This window comes from Tachysurus fulvidraco, chromosome 11 (assembly GCF_022655615.1).
Source record: "Tachysurus fulvidraco isolate hzauxx_2018 chromosome 11, HZAU_PFXX_2.0, whole genome shotgun sequence".
NCBI lineage: Eukaryota > Metazoa > Chordata > Actinopteri > Siluriformes > Bagridae > Tachysurus > Tachysurus fulvidraco.
This window is the reverse complement of record NC_062528.1, coordinates 17,031,937-17,054,421: the sequence shown is the minus strand read 5'-3', so window position 1 is coordinate 17,054,421 and position 22,485 is coordinate 17,031,937. Positions and strand designations below refer to the sequence as shown.

General features: G+C 38.4%; 1 protein-coding gene across 1 annotated transcript in view; it reads left to right on the top strand.

Annotated features, from left to right (window-relative positions):
* The window catches only part of clstn2b (calsyntenin 2b), a 203,678-nt gene extending 181,193 nt beyond the window's left edge, over positions 1-22,485 (top strand). Inside the window, exons 10-17 of the mRNA XM_047821019.1 lie at positions 2,589-2,755; positions 4,741-4,889; positions 11,185-11,390; positions 16,157-16,327; positions 16,420-16,562; positions 17,986-18,100; positions 20,502-20,677; positions 21,449-22,485. Coding sequence (XP_047676975.1) covers positions 2,589-2,755; positions 4,741-4,889; positions 11,185-11,390; positions 16,157-16,327; positions 16,420-16,562; positions 17,986-18,100; positions 20,502-20,677; positions 21,449-21,637 — 1,316 coding nt within the window. The 3' untranslated portion in view covers positions 21,638-22,485. The remainder of the gene's footprint in view (positions 1-2,588; positions 2,756-4,740; positions 4,890-11,184; positions 11,391-16,156; positions 16,328-16,419; positions 16,563-17,985; positions 18,101-20,501; positions 20,678-21,448) is intronic.

The window sequence follows — 22,485 nt, the reverse complement described above, 5'->3', positions numbered from 1 at the left end:
CTAACGGTCAAGGAAATGATATAGTACAGTACAGAGTCTGAATTTACTGTGTGTGAACAACAATGTTCTCTTCCATTACATGAGTTTACATGGGTGTGTTACATGAGTTTACACGAGTGTGTCCCAATACTTGCATTCTCTTTTGCTACACACTCAAATGTATGGACTTTTTCTTCACAAAAACAAAGGACAAACTTTTAGAGCATAGTATAAGAAGGTGAATTGTGATGCAGCAGTAGTCACGTTCACACTCTCCTGGTTACTGATCATGCACCTGGGACTCAATTTCACCACTACGCTATATAAAGACCCTCGGTGCGCTCACACAAAGTGACACATACACTCTGTATTTTGTCCCAGTCATTACAGAGCAATTCATTGTGTCATGGACTATTTGTTGTTGTTGTTGTTGTTGTTGTTGTTGGGTTTTTTTTCCTGCTCTGGTTTTCTTGTTTTTTTTTTTTTTTGTTTGTTTGTTTTTTGCTATCGTCTCTCCCACTTTACATTTCCTGCCCATTGCTTGTTATGTGACCTTGTTTTTGTCTCACGATTTGGATTTTTCTACAACTTTTCTGAATAAAGTTGTTGTTCACCTTCATTCATGACATTCCCACACATTTACATAAGATTTTTTTTTTTTTATGTCTGTTGCTAGAGGACATTTTTTTATTTTTTAAATATTATATATATTAAATATAAAATATATATAGAAATGTATTTACATTTAAAGTAACATCTCTTTTCCTGCAAAGGTGACAAGGATTTCTTATCATAAATCATAAATCATATTAAAACTTTTTTAAGCCTTTGCTGGCTAAATGTGTTGAAAGCGTTGTAGATGCAAAAGAGAAACGTTTATCATTAGTTAGTTATTAGTTTAGGAAAGTCAGAACTGTTCAGAATTATATGAAGTCTGTGCTCCACATGGCAGGCTCTAAAGGGGGAAAATTGCAGCCGGTGACATTTCACATTTTTGTATTAGTCAGTGTCTGTGCGGAACAGGATGCCTGGATTGTATTATTTCTCGGTTGTAAAGTCCTTTGGATAAAATTGTGGCACAGATAAAATTAAATATAAATGTTACACCATTAGTCACACTTCCAAACTGTTCATAGAGTTTTTTTTTGTCCTTTTGAAACACACTGTCTTCTGTGAATTTTACATTTAGAGGAATCCCAAAACAGTCCTCATTAATCCTGGAAAAACTCTGTGTGTGTGTGTGTGTGTGTGTGTGTGTGTGTGTGTGTGTGTGTGTGTGTGTGTGTGTGTGTGTGTGTGTGTGTGTGTGTGTGGTTACAGATGAGTCTAATATGTGTTTGTTCTGCTCTGATAGTGCTTCTTTGTCGTGTATATTGTAGAGAGGTGGCCCGAGGAGAAGATTATGGCCCACTAATAAAGAAATGAGTGTAGAGACTAAAGCAGAACTAAGCCTCTTTAAATGGCCTTTGATGTTGCACACACACTTTCACTTCTCAACTCCTTTTTGTTGAAGAGAAAATGAGTGTGTGTCACTGAGAGGAGAGGAGAGGGTGAATGGTGAAGGAATAAACCAATAAAAGTTCTCTCCAAAGCTGATTTGGAGAGCGAGAGAAACTTTCACCGTGACGAACGTGATGAAATCAGAGCTGATCGCTTTTGTGAAGGCGCCGTAATCACTGGTGCTGCATCCCTGTACTGCAGTATGCACACACACACACACACACACACACACACACTTCTCATGTAAATGCAAAGGCATCCACACATGAAACATGCATAGTCATTCTAAACTCCAAGAAAGAGAAACAGATAGTTACATATACATAAAACATGCATAGTTATTGTAGTGATGTACAAACACACACACACACCCCGCACACACAGACACACACAAACACACACACACACACACACACACACACACACACCCCGCACACACACAGACACACACAGACACACACAGACACACACACACACACACACACACACACACACACACACACACATAAATTTTATTGTTAAGGCAAACGTTATTATTCAAAATAGCACATTTGACATCTAGTGATTGTAGAGGTCAAGGTGACACACACAGAGCCTATAATGCAAATAATTGTTTTGTTCAAATAAATACATTTATAGTAATTGTAGAGGTCACAACACACACACACACACACACACACACACACACACACACACACACACACACACACACACACACACACACATACTTGTGAGGTCAATCACACTAATGACCACGCAATAAAATCTTTACAATATAGTTAGTAGGATCTGTGTTGGAAAAATATGCGAAGGAAAGAAAAGCTTTGCCCCAAAATGATCTCTGCCTGTTTTATTTTAAAAAAGTTTAAACAGCTATAAAACCATTTTTTCTTACTTTGTGCTGCATATTTTTTTCCACAAGACCAACATTAACCTAATAAAAAAGCAATCACAGAGTGCCTGGGGCTAAAAGCATATTTAGATAGTATTAATAGGTATAAAGTTAAAATCCTCTGTGTGTGTGTGTGTGTGTGTGTGTGTGTGTGTGTGTGTGTGTGTGTGTGTGTGTGTGTGTGTGTGTGTGTGTGTGTGTGTGTGTGTGTGTCTAGGTGGCGAGGTATCTAAAGCCAGGTTCACACAATATTTCCGTGGAAGTCTTTCAGGTCTGACGGTGAGGCCGGGAAAGATCGAGAGTCAGAAGGTGATTTCCTGCCTTCAGGCCTGCAAGGAGGGACTGGACATCACGTCTCTGGAGAGTATGGACAAGGGCTTAAAGGTAGTGCACACACACACACACACACACACACACACACACACACACACACACACACACACACACACACACACACATATGCAGAAACAAGCAGCAATGAAAAAAATGAAAAAAAAAACGGAAGGGAAAGAAGGTAAATAAAGGAATTGCTTCCTGCCAAAAACAGGAGTTTAAATACAGGACTCTTAACCTGTCAGCTCTAAAGTGTTTAGTCCACAGTACTGTTGAATTCTCAAATGGTCAGAAGGTGTTGATGTATTTTTTGTAAAACAGTCTCAATTCACAGATTTACTGTATATTAATGATGTAGTTTAAATAAGTTATTGTTTCTATAGTGACAGCTTGCTCAGGGACTGTGCAATAACAAACGCTCCTCACAAACAGATTAGAAAACACGTAACTGTTGATATGGTAAGACATTCGGAAGGAGTTTGTAGTGACACTGCTTTGTAGCAGTCAGAGGAGAAGCTGAAGGTGAAGTTTCTATTATGGGAGAGTCGACAGAACGGAGCGCTTCGCTTATTCTCCGTAACTTGACAAGCTGCGTATTTTGTATAACATCAAGAGAGACTAGAGAGGGAATGAATGTTTATGGCTGTTGTGGCATACGTGATGAAAGAATCTAACACTTACTGTATATTACACGTGAATTATAGCTTATTAAATATAGCATTGCTAAAAGTTAAAAGATTTCTGCGGTATAAAAATGCAGGAGAGACGGTTAGCTCTGTAACCGATGAATCCTAAAAAGGACGATTTTTTTAGTGATGTTTTTGAGAGAACAGATTGTCCATCTGTTTCAGGTTATAGGTCTCGCCTCGATTAAGCAGATAGGAGCCTGGTCTTGTATTGCTGGAAATACAGCCTGGGAATGTTGCCAAGATGGTTTACTATAAGGACTTTGTTTCAACCTTCAGAAAATAGCTTTCTTTTTATGATTTAAAAAATGAATCTCTCTTAAACTAGATATTCCGTGTCATCAATAACGTTGATCATTCTAGAATAATAAACACATAATCATATTCAGGTCAAAATCTCACTCTGATTATCGGGAGGTTGTCGGTTCAAATCCCAGAACTACCAGAGAGCTGGTGCTGAGCCTCTGAGCCAGATACTTAACCCCTAAGCTGCTCTGCTGTGTGTCTCAAATGTAAGATTTGGATGAAAGCATCTGCAAGATGAATAAATGTAAATGTAAATGTTCTGCAGGCACCATTTTTCATTTTCTCTCTGAGGAGGCTGCTCTTTTGTTCTTTAATATTCAGTGGCTTAAGAAAAGATTTTAGAACATAAAGGATTTCAGAAAGAGAGGGAGACAAAGGAGAATGGGAGGGAGGGACAGAGAGAGAGAGAGAGAGAGAGAGAGAGAGAGAGAGAGAGAGAGAGAGAGAGAGAGAGAGAGAGAGAGAGAGGAGGGGAGAGAGGTGGCGAGAAGAAATCCTAAAGCTTTAGGCACATATGTCTGTTTCCTCTCCATGTATCCATCTTTCTCTCTTTCATTCTCTTACTCTCCGGGCTGTTCATCAGTTTTAATCCCTTTTCCTATTCAAACCCTTTTCCTTTGTTGAATTCTGGCACATGCTTACACACAGAGTTTATGTTTACACACACACACACACACACACACACACACACACACACACACACACACACACACACACACACACACACACATTTTCATTTTCAACACAATTAACATACAGTACTCCTCCATGAACACTGTAAACACACACACACACCACACACACACACACACACACACACACACACAACACACTTTCATTTTCAACACAATTAACATACAGTACTCCTCCATGAACACTGTAAACACACACACACACACACACACACACACACACACACACACACACACACACACACACACACACACAGTTTTTACTCTGTAAATGACACTTTTATAATCTCACTAGGAAGATATCCTGCTATTTCTCTAAACGTTGTGTGTTCTTTCCTCATGTTTCTGTCAGTTCCACTTTAACCCAGCGCAGTCAGTGCTGGTAATAGAGGGAGAAGATCTGGAACAGGTCAACGCAGCTCTGAGGAAAGTCTCCTACATCAACTCACGCCAGTTCCCCACAGCCGGAGCGCGCCGCATCCACATCTCCACCACAGTACAGTACGGTCGATACGCTATCACACAACTCATTTCATATCTTCACTTATTTTATTTCGATACCCAGGACCCATCATCAGCTCTAGACTTCCTCCCAGTTTCACAGCATCACTGTAAGAAGTTTAAATACATTTAAAATTAAATACATACGTTTATAAATTTAGAAACTCGTCAAAAAACCTCTCATAATACTTACATACTCATAATACCTGCTCGTACTGCCTATAATGTCAAACTCTTACAGCATATATTTAATAATCCTCTGATCAGGTCTAAACAGTTCGAATTCAAAGTGACTGAACATATCATGACTTTAGTGTTATAAGGTTAGTTGGAGGTTATGAATGAATAGGAGAAAGAATTGTATAATACTTTGTTGATGATGTCTTATTCAAGACTGAAGGTTAACTTTTATTAACTTTGAAACCTCAGCTACTAAAGCATCATCATAAAAACCATGAACCTAAAGATAAACAGCAAATCATTTGATGAATCAACTGATCGGTTCATCGATTCATTAGTTCATTGATTCATTGGTTCTTTGATTCATTACTACCATATCTCACATTTTATTTATTTACATTTAGACTCATTTTAATGCTTTGGGAGGTCAGATTTCTTTTTTTTTACATTAGTATCAGTCCATCCTCAGCAGTCTCTCCTCTATTCTCTATCTTAATGTTAATAAGAGAATGTTTGAAAAAGAGAATGGTGTAAAAAAAAAAAATTCCATTAAGAAATAAATGTAATCATCAGCAACAGGTTCAAGAGAAAAAAGGACTCGAGAATTATTGTAGATTAGTTTTTTATTCCATGCTTATTATTATAGAACATTTGATTATGTATAATTGAACAATAGCCTACATATATGATCATTATAAACCAGACTGTCATTATCTGACATCCATCTCTCACTGGTCCTCTAATCAATTTAAACTCTGTCTTGTTTTCATTATGAATGTGGAACGATAAGCCTTTAGTGAGTTACTGAACTGATAATAATGCATTATTTCAAAACAGCTCTATTATTCAGACTATGAAATATTTCATCTGTGATATATTTTTTGAGGTCTGTTCTCATCTCTGATTCCAAAAATGTCTTTTTTTTCTCCTTCTCTGTCTTGTTCCTTTCTGCTTTAATCTTCGTTCTGTCCCAAAGCGGTTTTAGCTGCTTACTTACTGCTATGGTGTGTGTGTGTGTGTGTGTGTGTGTGTGTGTGTGTGTGTGTGTGTGTGTGTGTGTGTGTGTGTGTGTGTGTGTGTGTGTGTGTGTGTGTGTGTGTGTGTAAGACTATTACCACTGTTGGACTGTCATACCCCAAGGGACCATGTGAATATGCATGACAGAATATGAATATTCATGAGGCTTGGGGGAGGACAGCATGTCTCCTATGGGGTGTGCCATGAAGCCGTGGGTGGAGTCCCTTCAGCAAAGAACAGTGGGAAATTAGCATTGAGAACGAGCACAGATACACACATGCATGCACAGACACACATACACAGAAACGCACATGCAGACACACACACACACACATAAACACAACATCCTCCACTCTGGCAGCAGGAACTGGGGGATAAAGCATGACGGGTTGATGAATAAGAAAATATATTCTGTTCTTTTACACTACATTTGTGTGATAAAGGAGACAGGCTACGCCTCAGGTCATGCAGCTGTGCAGCTGGAAGTGCTAGATGAATTTTCCTGTTGTTTTTGACCTCACGACAAAAAAAGGCCTGTTTTACTGAATCTTGGAGAATTGGAAAACTTTGTGTGTACTAAACTGAAAGTTTACAATGAAGTGAATTGCACACAGGTTTCATCATTGGTTGTCTTTCCAACAGACAAAAAAAAAAAACTAGAGCAGTGCACATTTTTGCTGCTTCTGTTCTTACAGTCTATTCAGAGGCGTAAGGGTCTGATAATAACATGATGACTTTAATCAGGTGTGTTAGAGCAGGAAAAGCATAAAATGAGGCTGAATAAGGCAAGATTACGTATCATTTTCCTCCATTCACGTCCACTCAATGCACGATTTATACTTTTTGCAGATGTCCTTTCATGCCCGGCTGTTTCTAAATCAGCCACTATAAAATAATATTAGTGCAACCGTCATCATTATGGTTTTACAGGTGAATGATGTATAGAATATAAAACACAGTAATTTACTTCTTACTCTATGGTCATCCCATTGCAGACATAGATAGATAGATAGATAGATAGATAGATAGATAGATAGATAGATAGATAGATAGATAGATAGATAGATAGATAGATAGATAGATAGATAGATAGATAGATAGATAGATAGATAGATAAATAGATAGATAGACAGACAGACAGACAGACAGACAGACAGACAGTCAAAGGCAAGTCCATATATGAAAATGTATGGAAATGTTTTTTAGCTAGGTTACGTAAGCTAACATGCGCAAACTTATTTTTCCCTCCATTTTGGTCACATATCAGTTTCCAGCATCATAACCCTATCATATGACAGCTACCAAGTGGGGAGAGTGAAGGTTAACATGTGCTCTCTCTAAGAAACATGAATCCAGCCTATTGTAACATTTCTCACTGTTGTTCATGTTCTGTCACACGGCAATGTAACCCACTCAAATAATTCCCTGTCAGGTTGTATTAAATCCCACATGTCTGTCTGTATTTTCTAATCAATTGTATTTGTTGTATTTTGAAACAAAACAAGACAAACCTGTAGCCATATTAATAAGCACCATGACCATGAACTGCTGCATGATAACATTATTAAATGATGGTTTACTTTTTCTATACATTACAGGCTTTTATTTGTGTTTTTTTTTTGTTTGTTTTGTTTTGTTTTGTTTTTTTTAAATTGGGGGATTTTTCCATTCAGAAACAAGAGAACAATAGGTCAAGCATTGATGTGGGGTGAAGAGGCCTGGCTTGCTCCAGTTCATCCCAAAGGCGTTCAGCAGGGTTGAGGTCATGGTTCTGTACAGCCTTTTTTTTTTCACATCAGACTTTATGATTCATGTCTTCATGGACCTCAGTTTGTGTACAGGGACACTAACATGCTGGACCAGGTTTGAAAGTAAATGTAAATTGTACAAAGGGATTTTAGATATTTGTGTGCATGAATGTTATGATCTGATGTCCAAATACTTGTGGCCATGTAATGTATGACCACACACACACACACACACACACACACACATACACACACACACACACACACACACACACACACACAAACAGTTTACCTCAAAATCACGTCTGTATTTATCTGTGTGTCTTAAGTGTGTTATCTCCTCATTGTGGATATTTACATCAGTAAATATCCATAATGGGTAAGTCGTGGGGCAAGTCGTGGCCTAATGGTTAGAGAGTCTGACTCGTAATCCTAAGGTTGGGGGTTCGAGTCTCGGGCCGGCCACGACTGAGGTGCCCTTGAGCAAGGCACCGAACCCCCCAACTGCTCCCTGGGCGCCGCAGCATTAATGGCTGCCCACTGCTCCGGGTGTGTGTTCATGGTGTGTGTGTGTTCACTGCTGTGTGTGTGCACTTTGGATGGGTCAAATGCAGAGAACGAATTCTGAGTATGGGTCACCGTACTTAGCCGTATGTCACTTCACTTCACTTAATAAAAATGACTTTAAATGCTACTCAGAAACATCATCCTACTCAAAGAAAAGGAAGACAGTCATCAGACAGATGATCAAAAAATGTTTGACCTTTCCTTAACCTTCCTTAAATTTCCCTGCATGTGCTGCATTAGAACGCGAGTAGTTTAGGATACTGTACTTGATTACTTTTAGCAGTAGAAGCTGATTATTCACTACATCAGATCTGAATTACTAATGAATAGTAATGGTTTGTAAATTTAATTTAGTTTCTATTTGAAATTCACTTCCTGCTTAATAGAGATACTTTTATGTGCATATATAGTTAGATTCGCTAGTTCAGATTAGTAATTGTAGTTAGGACACAGTGGGTAACATCACTGGACTAGGTCAAGATTGTAAGAGTGATTGTAAGGGGCTGTGAATATGTAATGTAGAGTCATTAAATATGTTTGTGTAACTGAAATATGCAGTTTTGAAAACTGTAACTCGTATAACATGCATCACTAATAATGTTAGGTGTTTTACTACTTTTTGTAGAACAGCCAGAACAATATAAGTGAATACTTCCAGGACCTTAACAATCAAACAAACAAACAAGCAAACAAAAATACACAGATAGATAGATAGATAGATAGATAGATAGATAGATAGATAGATAGATAGATAGATAGATAGATAGATAGATAGATAGATAGATAGATAGATAGATAGATAGATAGATTTCTTCATTTAAAACACATAAAGGGGTGTACAAAGCCGTTATTGTTTCTGTCCTGCTATAGTGTTTTGACCATTGTTTCGCGTTATTGTTTTTGCTTTTGGATCGTGTTTTTGGTTTGTTTGCATCGCTGACTGTGTTTTTCTGGTTATTGACCTTCCTGCTTGTTTTCTGACTTTGTTTGGATTTTTTTGTTCTGGTTATTTGTTCCAGTGAACTCTGCTAATGGAGTGTACTCAACCCAACACACACACACACACACACACACACACACACACACACACACACACACACAGACAGACAGACAGACAGATTTCTTCATTTAAAACACATAAAGGGGTGTAAACAAAAAAGGGGTGTAAATACTGCTAAGAAAATTTTTTGTGTGTCTGCAGTATTATCAGTTGGTTTTATTCTCTTTTTTTAAACAAAGGTTTTCCAGAAAGGTTTGCATGATATAAAAGTTCATCATGTAATACGAGCGCGTGGTTTTTCTTTTTAACGATGAGCAGTCAGATATATGAAGCTCACAGTATAAGGAAAGATCACATTCATTAACTTGAATGACTCACTGGCCACAATAGTTTATTCATCCTTAGTAAATACCTGGTCAGGGTCACTATGGCTTAAAAGAGGCATTATTTTGTTTATAGTGGGAAACCACACTTGTTAGAGAATGTCATAGGCAGGTGCTAACACTAATAATAACTGCTCGAGTGGTTGAGGAACTTTTTGTTTAGGCCACATCCATATCGAGTGTAAATGTGAATACAGGTACAGGCATTTTGTTATTCTTCGGGAAGTAAACATTTAATTAAAAAAGATAATATAAATGCTGAAGCCAAACACAAGGGTTTGTGTTACTGCACAGTTCATGCTAGATCCACTCAACAAGATCAAGATCAGCATCAGGAGAAAGCAGATGCTAGTAGTGTTTGAAGCTGAGCAGATGGACTACTCATTACATGTGATTGTAAACCATATAAGTAGCAGCATGTGAAATATATATATATATATATACAGAAAGAACTTATTTGTTGACTGTGAAGAAATAATTATATATCAGTTAAAAAAACGTTTTCAATTTGATGCTACAACATTAGGCAATATTGAATATTATTTTTCAGCCATGCTTTTACATATTGTGTTCTTTCCGTAAGGGAAGAATTGCGTAAATGAAATTTCTGGCCAGAAGGTTCCTTTGCGGTACAAGCGATAAGAGATGATTGTGACAGTGGTGCCCTTTCCTGCTTCATAATTACACACTTCTTATATTCACGAGGGTTGCATATCTGGAAAAACAAATAAACAGAGGTGTTAATTAAGGCTTGTGAACATAATTAAATGTGGTTTAGAGTAATGCTTAATAAGTGTAATTACTGTGAGCAGAGCACTAATTAATTCTGAGGATGAGGCTGAGATGGAGAGAGAGAGATTATGTTGTGTTCTGAGTGCAGACAAATGTTGCTGCAGTGTGTTTGTGTGGCAGATGTGTCTTTTCCATTTCCACTGCATTAACTTTCTGAACAAATCACTGTCAAAACAGTTTGTTTCCCTTGTATGTGCCTGTGTCAGTTTGTGCAACCTGTTTTACATGCCTTACTGATTTTGATTGGACCATAACTTTCCTGTGGTGTATAGCATTGTGTATTTACTGCAAGCAAATAATTGCAGAGGGTTTGTATATATATATATATGTGTGTGTGTGTGTGTGTGTGTGTGTGTGTGTGTGTGTGTGTGTGTGTGTGTGTGTGTGTGTGTGTGTGTGTTTTAATGTCTTGGAGGGGACCAAACTTTTGAATGAATTCACATATCTAAGAATTTTTAGCTTTTTTTCTACTTATAACTATCTGTATGACTCATTAAGATAATATAAGGTCCTTACATGGATATTAAGACAAATATATATGTGTGTGTGTGTGTGTGTGTGTGTGTGTGTGTGTGTGTGTGTGTGTGTGTGTGTGTGTGTGTGTGTAGGTGTTTCGGAGAGGACGTGTGCATTTCTGTTCCTGATCTCGACACGGTCGTCATGGTAATGCAACCGAGCGAACCGCGAATCACAATAACTGGGGCGGAGCATCTCAGCGTCCCCGCCTCTGACCTTGTCCTTGGGTTGTCATTGTTCAGGGATTTGCATATCAGCAGCACCGTCATGAAGAGCGACCAAACCTCACACAACGCAGGTAATGATCGAAACCAAGGCAAACAAAGACTGGAGTGTCTGAAGGTTGCTGCTTTAATTCTGCACTGGAGCTTCAATGCAAATATTTCTAACATCTGTTACCATGTTTCTATAGCTAGCGTAAACGATCCATCATGGTTTGTTTTTTGTTTTTTTTAAAGATGAAAATGCAAAACGGTCCTGTGTTTAATCTCACCAACCCTTTTGCACAATTCCTTAAACAATACATAGTGTATAACTCTGTGTATTTATTTCTACAAGTAAGCTAATAAAAGTCAAAATGCTCATAAAAGTCATTTAAATCATAAGTGGGTATTAATAAAATATTGACCACATCTCCTCAACAAATACTTTCATTTATTCATCTTCAGAAAGTGTTTTATCCTGGTCAGGGTCATGGCAGATCTGGAGGAATTCTACACTTCACCAACAATTCTCAAACATCACAAAGTTCTTATTCTTCAGTAATGCATGTCATCGTATAGAACAGGAATTTTAAAGAATCATGAAATGATATAAATCCTTCTTCAAGATTCAGTGCTAGCTCTTGGCATCATTATAAGTAAGTCAGAACACAGAGCTAAGCTGTTGAGGGTCAAGGTTTTTGCTCAAGGGCCCAAGCTTGAATCAAAATCCATTTTATTGGCAAGTCATGCCTGGACACATAAGGGATGTGACTCCAGGTTGCACAAGCTTTAGCAGACGTACATGTGTACACAGTAAACGGGAAATCATGACAACTACAAACATATATATGTAAAAAAATCTCACAGAAATAGAATGGAGCATGCACTTTTGACATGATTGCAGGTTTTACCTCTAGTTAATGTATGGTTACGAGCACATCAGAACAAATCTCACATCACTGCATCACATCAATGTAATGTCAAAAATAATCACATTTTTGTGACATTACATTGTTCATGGAGAGTTTGCTCCCTCAGGGCAGAATGTTAATCAGCGATTTTGCACCAAAGTGCTTAGGCATCTATAGGAAAGCATCAAGAAAAAATGCACCATGAAAATGCACATGAACACACACACACACACACACACACACACACACACACTCACACACACACACACAGATCCCTTTCAGTCCCGTTTTTAATTTCAGGAACAAAAAGAAGTGGAATGAAGTGAAATCTAGTGAATACGGTGGATGTGAAGAGATAATTTCTGGTTAAAAAGTCCTTAGCTGACAACACAGTCTGTATGATTTTATTTATGATTTATGGATGATTTTCTCCCATAGACAAGTTTGTTAATGTTAGAAATTGTCTCGATTTGCAGTTTGAGCTGATGTTATATTTTTTGGTATATTGCAGAGACACAATGTTACAGTAGTAATTACATGATTAAAAAAAGTACAAATAACCCCTAACAATACATACAATACTAATAATACTTAATTATAAATTATGTACTGACCTGTGCGAGAGAACAAGCAGTATATTAATCACACTCAGATGATCATTACTATTAAAATGATTTAAAATGATTAAAAAATGAGAGGCATTCTTATAAAATGTAGTTCAATTACGTTAATTAATTATATACTTCTCTGATGTTAGATAGTAGCCAAGTCAACCCTAGCCCTAACCCTAACCCTAACCCTGATCGATTTTAGTCTAATGAATTCAAAACATTCTCCCTTCACCTTGAATAAAAGCAAGACCACAGCATCAGTGCATCTTTCAAGCATGAAAATCTAAAGGACATACAGTATGAGACTAATGTAATGCACGGTAAAAAAAAAAAAAAAAAAAAAAAAAGGTGGGCTTCCAGAGTGTCAGTCAGCCTAAGAGAGTTCAAAACAACTGTGATAAATGACTCCAAAAATTATTCGAGATTACGTTTTTTTGGGGGGTTTTTTTTGCCATGATAGTCTCCGTCTTGCTTTCTCTCTCGCTCATTCTCCCTTTATCTTATCTAGCTATCTCACACATACACACACACTACTTTTTTGCACCACAGGGGTATGCCTTGCGGGAAGAAAATCTTGAAAACCAAGCCAGTCTAACACAGTTGTTATATTCCTGCGGCTAGGCTGGATCAACTCTGTCTCACAGCAGCAAATCTTGGACAATACCGCAGCCAAGGGTGAGACCCCAGTCACAGGGCTCAAAACTGCACTCCAGGCATGCATCTTTTATCTGTAAGCCACCTGGAAGCCATGTTATTATCCATGCCAGCCAGCCAACCAACCAAGTGATCTGAGGTCGAAAGGGCAAAAGATCAATCCTCATTTAGGTTTATCCTGGTGAAAACTTTCATATAACAGAGCATGAAAAATTTACGACATCACAATACTAATAAAGACAAAATACGACTTGATTATGGTTTGTATGACTACTAAATATACGTCATTCACAAAACATTTTCTATTGCTAAAGCAAGAACTGCTTCAGGACAGCTCTATTTTTAATCCAGATTTATTAAGAATGCGTCAACCGAGAAACTGAGAGCACTCAGCATGCTGTAGAAACTCTTTATAGTTTAATGGCTCTACGTTGTAATGTCCACAGCAGTGTTTACTGTAGTGTTTGTCTCTACAGGAGGGTTTTTGTACAATGTTCAACGAGTCTGTTCTGACTCTATACTAGCTAAGTGGGACTGGATAATGGTGTGTAACCTGCAGCTCAGAAAGTGCTGGTCACAACAAAATACCACAGTGCAAAGCTTTTATTTAAATATCATTTAGCTTTAATGGACAACAAAAATAAGTGCAGGAGTAATTACTTTCAGGAGTGGGTAGGACATGCACACACCTCTCTATTTCATGCAAAGTAATATCAAAGTGTTAATGGTCCATTAATGCAAAACTAAACAAAATGAAGTCTGTTTCCAGCATAGTCTTGTGCAGTTGACTAGAGAATTGGCTTCATCAAGTCTGAAATCATTTCACACAAACAGAGTACACTTAGCCTTCTTTACTGTCTGCCAAGCTGTTTTATTTTTTTCTTTATTCTCTGCCAGACTAATCAACATCCACACAGTGGCGATTACTAAATGTGTTTGTCAACTAGTCTATGAAACTCCTAATGTAGAAATTGCTGTGGTCACTTAAAATTAGTGGAACATTCTGGAAAACTAGACGGATGTCACAGTGGACAGTGATTTACACATCCTAACTTCCCGTCCATATATTCATCCATCCATCCATCCGATCCATCCATCCTCTATACCACTTACCCTACTGGGTCACAGGGAACCTGGAGCCTATCCCAGGAGATGGTAGGGTACACCCTGGACAGTATGCTGATCTATTATTATGAACAATAACATACACATTCACACACTAAACACAATTAAGAGTCTACAATCTTTGGACTCTGGAAGGAAACCTCGAAGAATGGATGGATGGATGGATGGATGGATGGATGGATGGATGGATGGGTGGGTCGGTGGCTTGGTGGATGGATGAATAGATAGATAGATAGATGGTGGACGAAAGGACACACAGACAGACAGATATATAGATTTTTTACAATTTTTAGATAGAACTCCACTTTTACAGAGTGGGGTTAACCTGTATTGCCTCCACTTTTACACAGAGTGGGGTTAACCTGTATTGCCTCCACTTACACACACAAAAATTGGGGTTAACCTGTATTGCCTTGATACCTCACCTTTTGCAAAGCAAAAGTATATTTAATCAAAATGACAGACACTTTATTTACTTTCAAAACTTTCAATCCATTGCCCTGTATTTTTGAATAGATCCTTATTTAATAGATAAATAAGACACCAGTTTAACAAACATGGCTAGATATTATTTCCATCTAAGCATGCTTTTCTCATACATTTCTCGACATTATGCTTTAACCTTGTTCATTATATGCCATAGTGAAATGGACATACATAAGTAAGTAAGTCTAATTAACTAAAGCTAAGTCTAAATACCAGTGTTTGTATGATCCACAGTACACACTGTAGATATGGTAGTGGACAAACTTCAGTCTAATGTAAAGAATTGAGAACGTTTTCCATCAGAAGAGACTGAAGCAATCCTTATGATCCAAGTGACTCATTATAATGATAGAGTATAAGATTATGAGTTATGGATTTAGCCGTAACTCTATTATATAACAAAATATATAGAATTTTGAGTTTATTGGTTTATTGATTATATTTGGGTTTAGAGAAATATGGCATTAATATTAAGGAATGTTGCTTGGTTTGTTAATGAAACTGAAATTTTTTTTTATAAGTCAGAGGGTCACAGAGTGCCACAGCTTTCGCTCCAGCCTACAGAGGCACGATGTTACATTATTCATTTATCCCCTCCCTCATGTGGTTCGGCTCATGGATAACAGCAGCAAAAAACGACAACAAACCCATAAATAAGTGAGAAAACGATATGAGAGCAGGGAGGACAGTCCCCTCTCGGCACTAAATAGACCATATCACACATTTACGGGCGTCCATCCAGTACAGAGCTCCCCTGACTTCCACTTCCTGTACTGTAGGTCTCCATTTTTTTTCCTCGATCATTTTCTAATCTAGCATGTTTGCCTACTCTATTTAATTCGCATGAAAACTTCTACTTTTTTCATCTAGGAGAGAGTCTGCTGCTGTTGATTGATGACCAAGAAAGGAAAAAAAATCCAGCAAAGAATCAGGAGGCTTCAATTAGTCATTTAAAACCAAGCTCACGGTTTTCTGTGTGTGTGTGTGTGTGTGTGTGTGTGTGTGTGTGTGTGTGTGTGTGTGTGTGTGTGTGTGTGTGTGTGTGTGTGTGTGTGTGTGTGTGTGTGTGTTTAGTGCACAGGTCAGGCATGTTAGAGGAAATCGTCCATAATCTCGACTACTGTGACATTCTGGTGTTAGGGGAGGAGTTACGGGAGGGGTTAGAGATCCTCCAGCTGCCCCACAGTGCACTCTTGGGCAAACACTTGGACTACACCAACTCAACATCCGGCATGTCCATTTATGGTAAAGAGAACGACACAGAAAACACCCAAATTCTACACCCAGCTTGTGTCATACCTACATATAATCTCAACAGTCTTGTGTGTGTGATGCAGGTGTGGATTCCATGGTTCACTATGCTCAGGTCATCAGACAGGTACGCTATCAGAACCTGCAGAACGATGCAGCAGCAAGAACGTTCAGAGTGACCTGCTCCGAACTCAACGGGCGATACACCAGCAACCCATTTACACAACAGGTCAGAGACACGGTATCAAAACGGAAGGCTGAAATGAACCCACTACCTCACAGAGTAAAGTATATGTATATACACTCATTGGCCACATCACTGAAGCTAGACAGAAGATAGGGAAATTGTTCAAATTCTGTGAGCCTGTGCCTATTCTACTGACTTCCTGTTCATGGCTGACAGAAGAGTTACCCTGTGTAGCTGTCTGCTGTTGTAGTCCATGCATTTGATCAATGATATCACATTTTCCCCATTTTGATGTTTAATATGAACATTAACTGAAGCTTTTCCTCTGTATCTGCATGATATTATACACAGAGCTGCTGCCATGCGCTACAGTAAATGTGTTCCTAATAAAGTGGCCAATGAGTGTATGTATGATATATAATGCATTTATTTATATTCTATTATCAACTATGATATTCAAACTCACAGAAAAGTTTTTATAGTGTTTTTTTTTCTTAATAGAAAATATCATCACTTTTAAAAATGGGTTTGGGGGAATCATATCTCTGAACTTTCTCAGACTTTTATCATGCTTAGTTATATTTTCACCTTTATGTATTTTTTATATCCATTACCTGTCTTGTGCAGGTCAGCCATCTGTCTCATTGAAAGTGTTTTGTTTTTCCTTATGGATGATGACAGATGATGATGGATGATGATGGTGGATGATGATGATGGATTTTTTTTTTTTTTTTTTTTTTAGGGGGTGGAAATTTTTTTTTTTTCTTTTTAAATAGAATTATTTTTTCCTCCCGAATGATCTATTCAGCTATTGATAGCAGGATGTTTAAGCTACACATCCCAACTAATTGAAGTTTGAGGTGACAGAATACACAAAGTGTGATCGTGAGATTTTAATGGATTTTTCCACACTTCACTTATGCACATGAGTTAGAAAGGGGGGAACAGATGGCAAAGCAGGGAGCTATCATCAGCACAGATGGTACTTGAAAACTAAAAATAGGTTTAAAAACAGAATATTTTAAAAACAGTTTAATTTTTTTATCATATATGAATATTTTAAATGTTCGCAGTTTACTGTTTTATTTGCTATAGTTTCCGTTTGACACGTCTTCAGTCCTAAAAGTTAAAAAAAACCCATATTTTTCCCCCCTTTTTCCTCATTTCATTTACTGGTAACGTGCTAATTATGTGTGTGTGTGAGAGAGAGAGAGAGAGAGAGAGAGAGAGAGAGAGAGAGAGAGAGAGAGAGAGAGAGAGAGAGAGAGAGAGAGAGAGCACTGTACAGACAAGTGGCAGCATACTGAGTTATCCAAACATCATCATAATAATAAATCTCCTGGATTGTCAAACAGAAGAAAAAGGAAATCAACACAAATTAAGAACACAGCAGAGATGTGTGATTCTGTGCCTCATTTTCCTTAAGATATCTCATCCAAATGTCTTTCTGTCTTTTTCTACTCAGATTTATATCCTGCACAGAGAACAGCCTGTCAAGCATGTCAGTCACATAATGGCTCAACCCAAATCCATGCAACTTAGTCATCATCCAACCCCAGTCTTCAACACCCGGAGCTCTGGTGAGTGACACAGAATGTGAGCTCACATATCATATGAAGACTGAATGAGAGATCGTGCTAGCTTTTTGTCATCCGACCTTCTTTTTCATAGTCTTGGATATCACGTAAGGCCTAAATTTTACAAATTGTTAATTAAATGTGTATCGTATTTATTTATTTATTTTATTACGGGAAAAAAAAAACGATTTAGATCACCGGGAAAAGCGGCTACAAGCGTTCGCATGTCACGGAGAATAAAAAAAAGGATGAATTCCTACATCAGCTATTTTAACCGATTGCAAAAGATGTCCTCATTCTTAAGAAATGTCTCCAGAAAGAAACAAAAGAGCAAAACGAGATCTTGTCCCTGACGAGCAACAAAATAATTCACGGTCTAGCTGATGCCATATAAGCTCTCCCTGTTGTGTCATATTCTGTAGTCACAGCTGGCATTAAAGACTTCTCGAGGCAGCAGAAAGAATCAATACGTCTGCATTATGTTGACACGACCCGGTTTCACATGAGGCATTTCTGCACTTTTTCACACATCGTGTACAGCAGGAAATGTCCTTGCTAGGAAAAAAAAGCTATAGACGTTCTTTTGTGTTTAATTTTCTCTCAGTCATGCGTAGAAGGTGATAGTTAAAGTGTTGCTGCCAGAAAAACACAGTGAGTCATGAGGCAACATTAAAGTGAAAAAAAAAAAAAAAAAAAAAAAAGATGGCTGTATATTCATTTTTCATACTTCACCGGTTTGATCACCCAAAATGTAGCACTGCCTCTGTGTCATTAGGATCGCTCCTTTTCACTGCTTCTAAAAATGATAGATCAGATAGATCCAGATTTTTTTATGGACAGTCATATTGAAGATGTTAAGACAAAATGTCATCAATCATGCCACTGGAAATCTAATATGCTTTTTGGCCACTTTACTCATTTGTGCAATTTTTCAATCAGTTCAATGCATAACATCATGCAGAGTGATCAAGAATACGAGTGAATGATCATGTGGCATCTTCACATGACTGTGGAGAGAGATGATGTCTATGCCACAGCAAGAGGGGAAACAATTGGTGAAAAACATCATACGCGTGATATAGATGTGTACTTTTAGTCGATAAATAGCTGTGTACAATAAAAAAGATGAATAGTCTTCCAAAATGGGATGTAATAATAAGGCCGATTTGAAAACAGCTGTTGTAAATGCACACACAATACCCATGCACACACACACAAACACACACACACACACACACACACACACACTAGGCAATAAGCCCTCTCTTTTGTGTGCCACGTGCACATCAAGTATGAGAATGGAAAAAGGTTTCACCTTTTACCTATGGTGTGAAAAACAAAATAATGTGTCCATCCAATGTGTAGCAGTGGGCAGAAAAACCATACTGGTGAGAGGTAAGAGGTTATGGTCAGGTTATGGTGACTCCATTTAGCACTCTTTAAAACCATGGTGAGGAGAACAAACCTTGCATCTGACCTTGAGGTAGAGGTCTTCACGGGTCCACTTAGATCCGAAAACCTGAGGTCCGACCCGAGACCCGAGCGGGTTCGGGTCTAAAAGTTTCACGTGTGCCTCGGACACGGGTCGGGTATAATAATAGCGGCATCGGGTCTCGGGTAATTTAAAATGAATGTGTTTTTACCGAACGGACCCGAGAAGACCCGAACTACTGTATCTCATGTGTGTGCATCGACTCGAGTCCTTTTCCAACCTCTCCTCTGTTTGCCAAGACTGCTTGTGACATGTGGCTGGTGACGTGTGGCTGGTGGTGAGCTAATTTTCATTGAAACAGACCTGTCAATCAATTTTGAATCCACTCTGTAGCGGTTACTTTAGTGTAGAGTTACACAACATTCGGGTCCAGTCGGATTTAAAAAAAATTGCCAACGGGTCGGGTCGGACTCGTGTCTAATTTTTTCGGGTTTGTCTTGGGTCGGGTCTTTCTTAAAAAAAAAAGAAAAAAATTATGCACATCGGGTTCGGTTAAAAAAGTGATTTGGGTCACTTCGGGTCGGGTACATTTCTTTAGACCAGAGAAGACCTCTACAGTACCTTGAGGTGTATGAGATCCTCCTACCAGACAAGAACAGATTTGTGGATAAGGTTATTTAAGTGGGCAGTTATCCAAGACTGGAAAAGGATGAATGGGTGATTGGATAATTGCCTAATAATTGTATTTTTGGTCGACGAGAACCTTTAAATATTCAATGAACAATTGCAAAGCCATTGTACAGCGGTAATACACAATCTTGCATATACAGTACTAATGACTGAAGTGCTATGTCATTATATCGACTTAATAGCATGTAATTTCCCCATATAATTATTTTAAGTTTCAAAATATATCATTTTTACTTCTGTATAAAGAAGAAACTCTCCTTAGTTTATGTTTTTATTCTCCAGATGTCTCCGGTGTTGTGATAGTGGTGTGTGTGGCTGTTCTGATGGTGGTGGTAGTCTCAGTTATGTACCAGATTTACCTCAAATACGTCCAGGAAGTGCCAGATGAAAACACTGAGTTGAAGAAAGGGAAGGACTTGGATCTCTCAGCCCTAACCATTACTGTAAATCCATTGGAGGTAAGAGAGGAACATTTATACTACTATTACTACTGCTACTGCTACTACTACTACTACTACTACTACTACTACTACTACTACTACTACTACTACTACTACTAATAATAATAATAATAATAATAATAATACCTTATAGATCAATAATAATTTCCACTCACTTGAAATTGCACTCCATTTAATTAACTCTAATAGATATTATTACAAAGTATGTTTAGAAAAATATTAATATAGATTTAGATTCCTAATGAGCAAGACAAAGGTGTCTCTGGTGAAAACTCCCTAAGATGACATGAGGAAGGCTTAGAAAGGAAACAGTTTCAATATGGAACCCGTTCACTTCTGGATGACCAGATAGCGGCCATCATGATTCAAAATCGTTAGAGATAGAAGAGTAAAGATCAGCATTCAGAGTGCTGAAAGGATGTGTTCACTATGAGCAGATTGTAAATAAGAGTCATGGGATAAGCAAATGACTCCAGCAGCAGTTCTTAGACACCAAACTACCGTATCCATCTATGATCATTCTTAGGAATTGCCAAATTCAGACTTGCAAATTTTAAGGGCATTCATGAGGGAACACCTACAAGAAACTCCAAACAGAATTAGAGCATCATAAAAAATAAGCTGAACCACAATGTGACACCAAATGTTCGTATATTGACAATGTTGTGCCTGTGTGTGTGTGTGTGTGTGTGTGTGTGTGTGTGTGTGTGTGTGTGTGTGTGTGTGTGTGTGTGTGTGTGTGTGTGTGTGTGCGCGCGCGCTGTGAAGAGCTTTGAGGAGTTGCAGCCGGCAGAAGAATTAACCGAAGAAGAAGTGGAGGATGAGGAGGAAGATGATGATGATGACGACATCACTAGCAGTGAATCAGACAGTGATGAAGAGGAAGCTCACAGCATGCAACCCCAGCCAGAAATGCTGAGCAAGCTACACTGGCCAAAGGCATCATTGCACTGCTGAGAACACCTTCATACATATACATCTCTCACACACACACACACACACACACACACACACACACACACACACACACACACACACACACACACACACACACACACACACACACACACACACACACACACACACACACACACACACACACACACACACACGAAAAGGTTCTTGAAAGCATCTTGTGCACTTACAAGATGCTTTCATGCAGAAACAGGAATTAAAAGGATCCACTGAAAAGAATTTTCCAAGACAGCCACAAGAGCAGACTCCTGATTGGCTGTGAGGTAGAAATCCCTGAAGCAAGAATCGAATTTTATTTCAGGTGCTTTGAACACAAGTTTCACATCAGAGAGCTATAGAATGTACCAAATGCTCTACTGCATGTACTAAAGGTATGTGTGGACCCCTGATCAACTAACCCATATTTTGTTCTTCCCAAATCTTTTGCCAGAAACTGAAGCATACGAATCTGTACCATATCTTCGTATTTTGTATTAAGCGTTGAGATTTCCTTTCAGTGGAACTAAAAGGCACTAACTTGTTCGAGCATGACAATGCTCCTGTGCATAAAGCAGGTTCCATGAAGACATGGTTTGACACGAATGGAGTGGAAGAACTCAAGTGTCCTGCACAGAGCCTTGACCTCAAACCAACTGAAAACTTTGAAATTAACTGGAACACTGATTGTACGCCCGGCCTTCTCACCTGACATCAGTGCCCGACTTCACTAATACTCTAATGCCCCTTTTCCACCGAGGCAGTTTGAGTGCTGGTTCGGAGCCATGCCTAATTTAGAACCAGTTCTTTCTGTTTCGACCGCCAAAGCACCGGCTCTGAACCAGGAAAAGTGG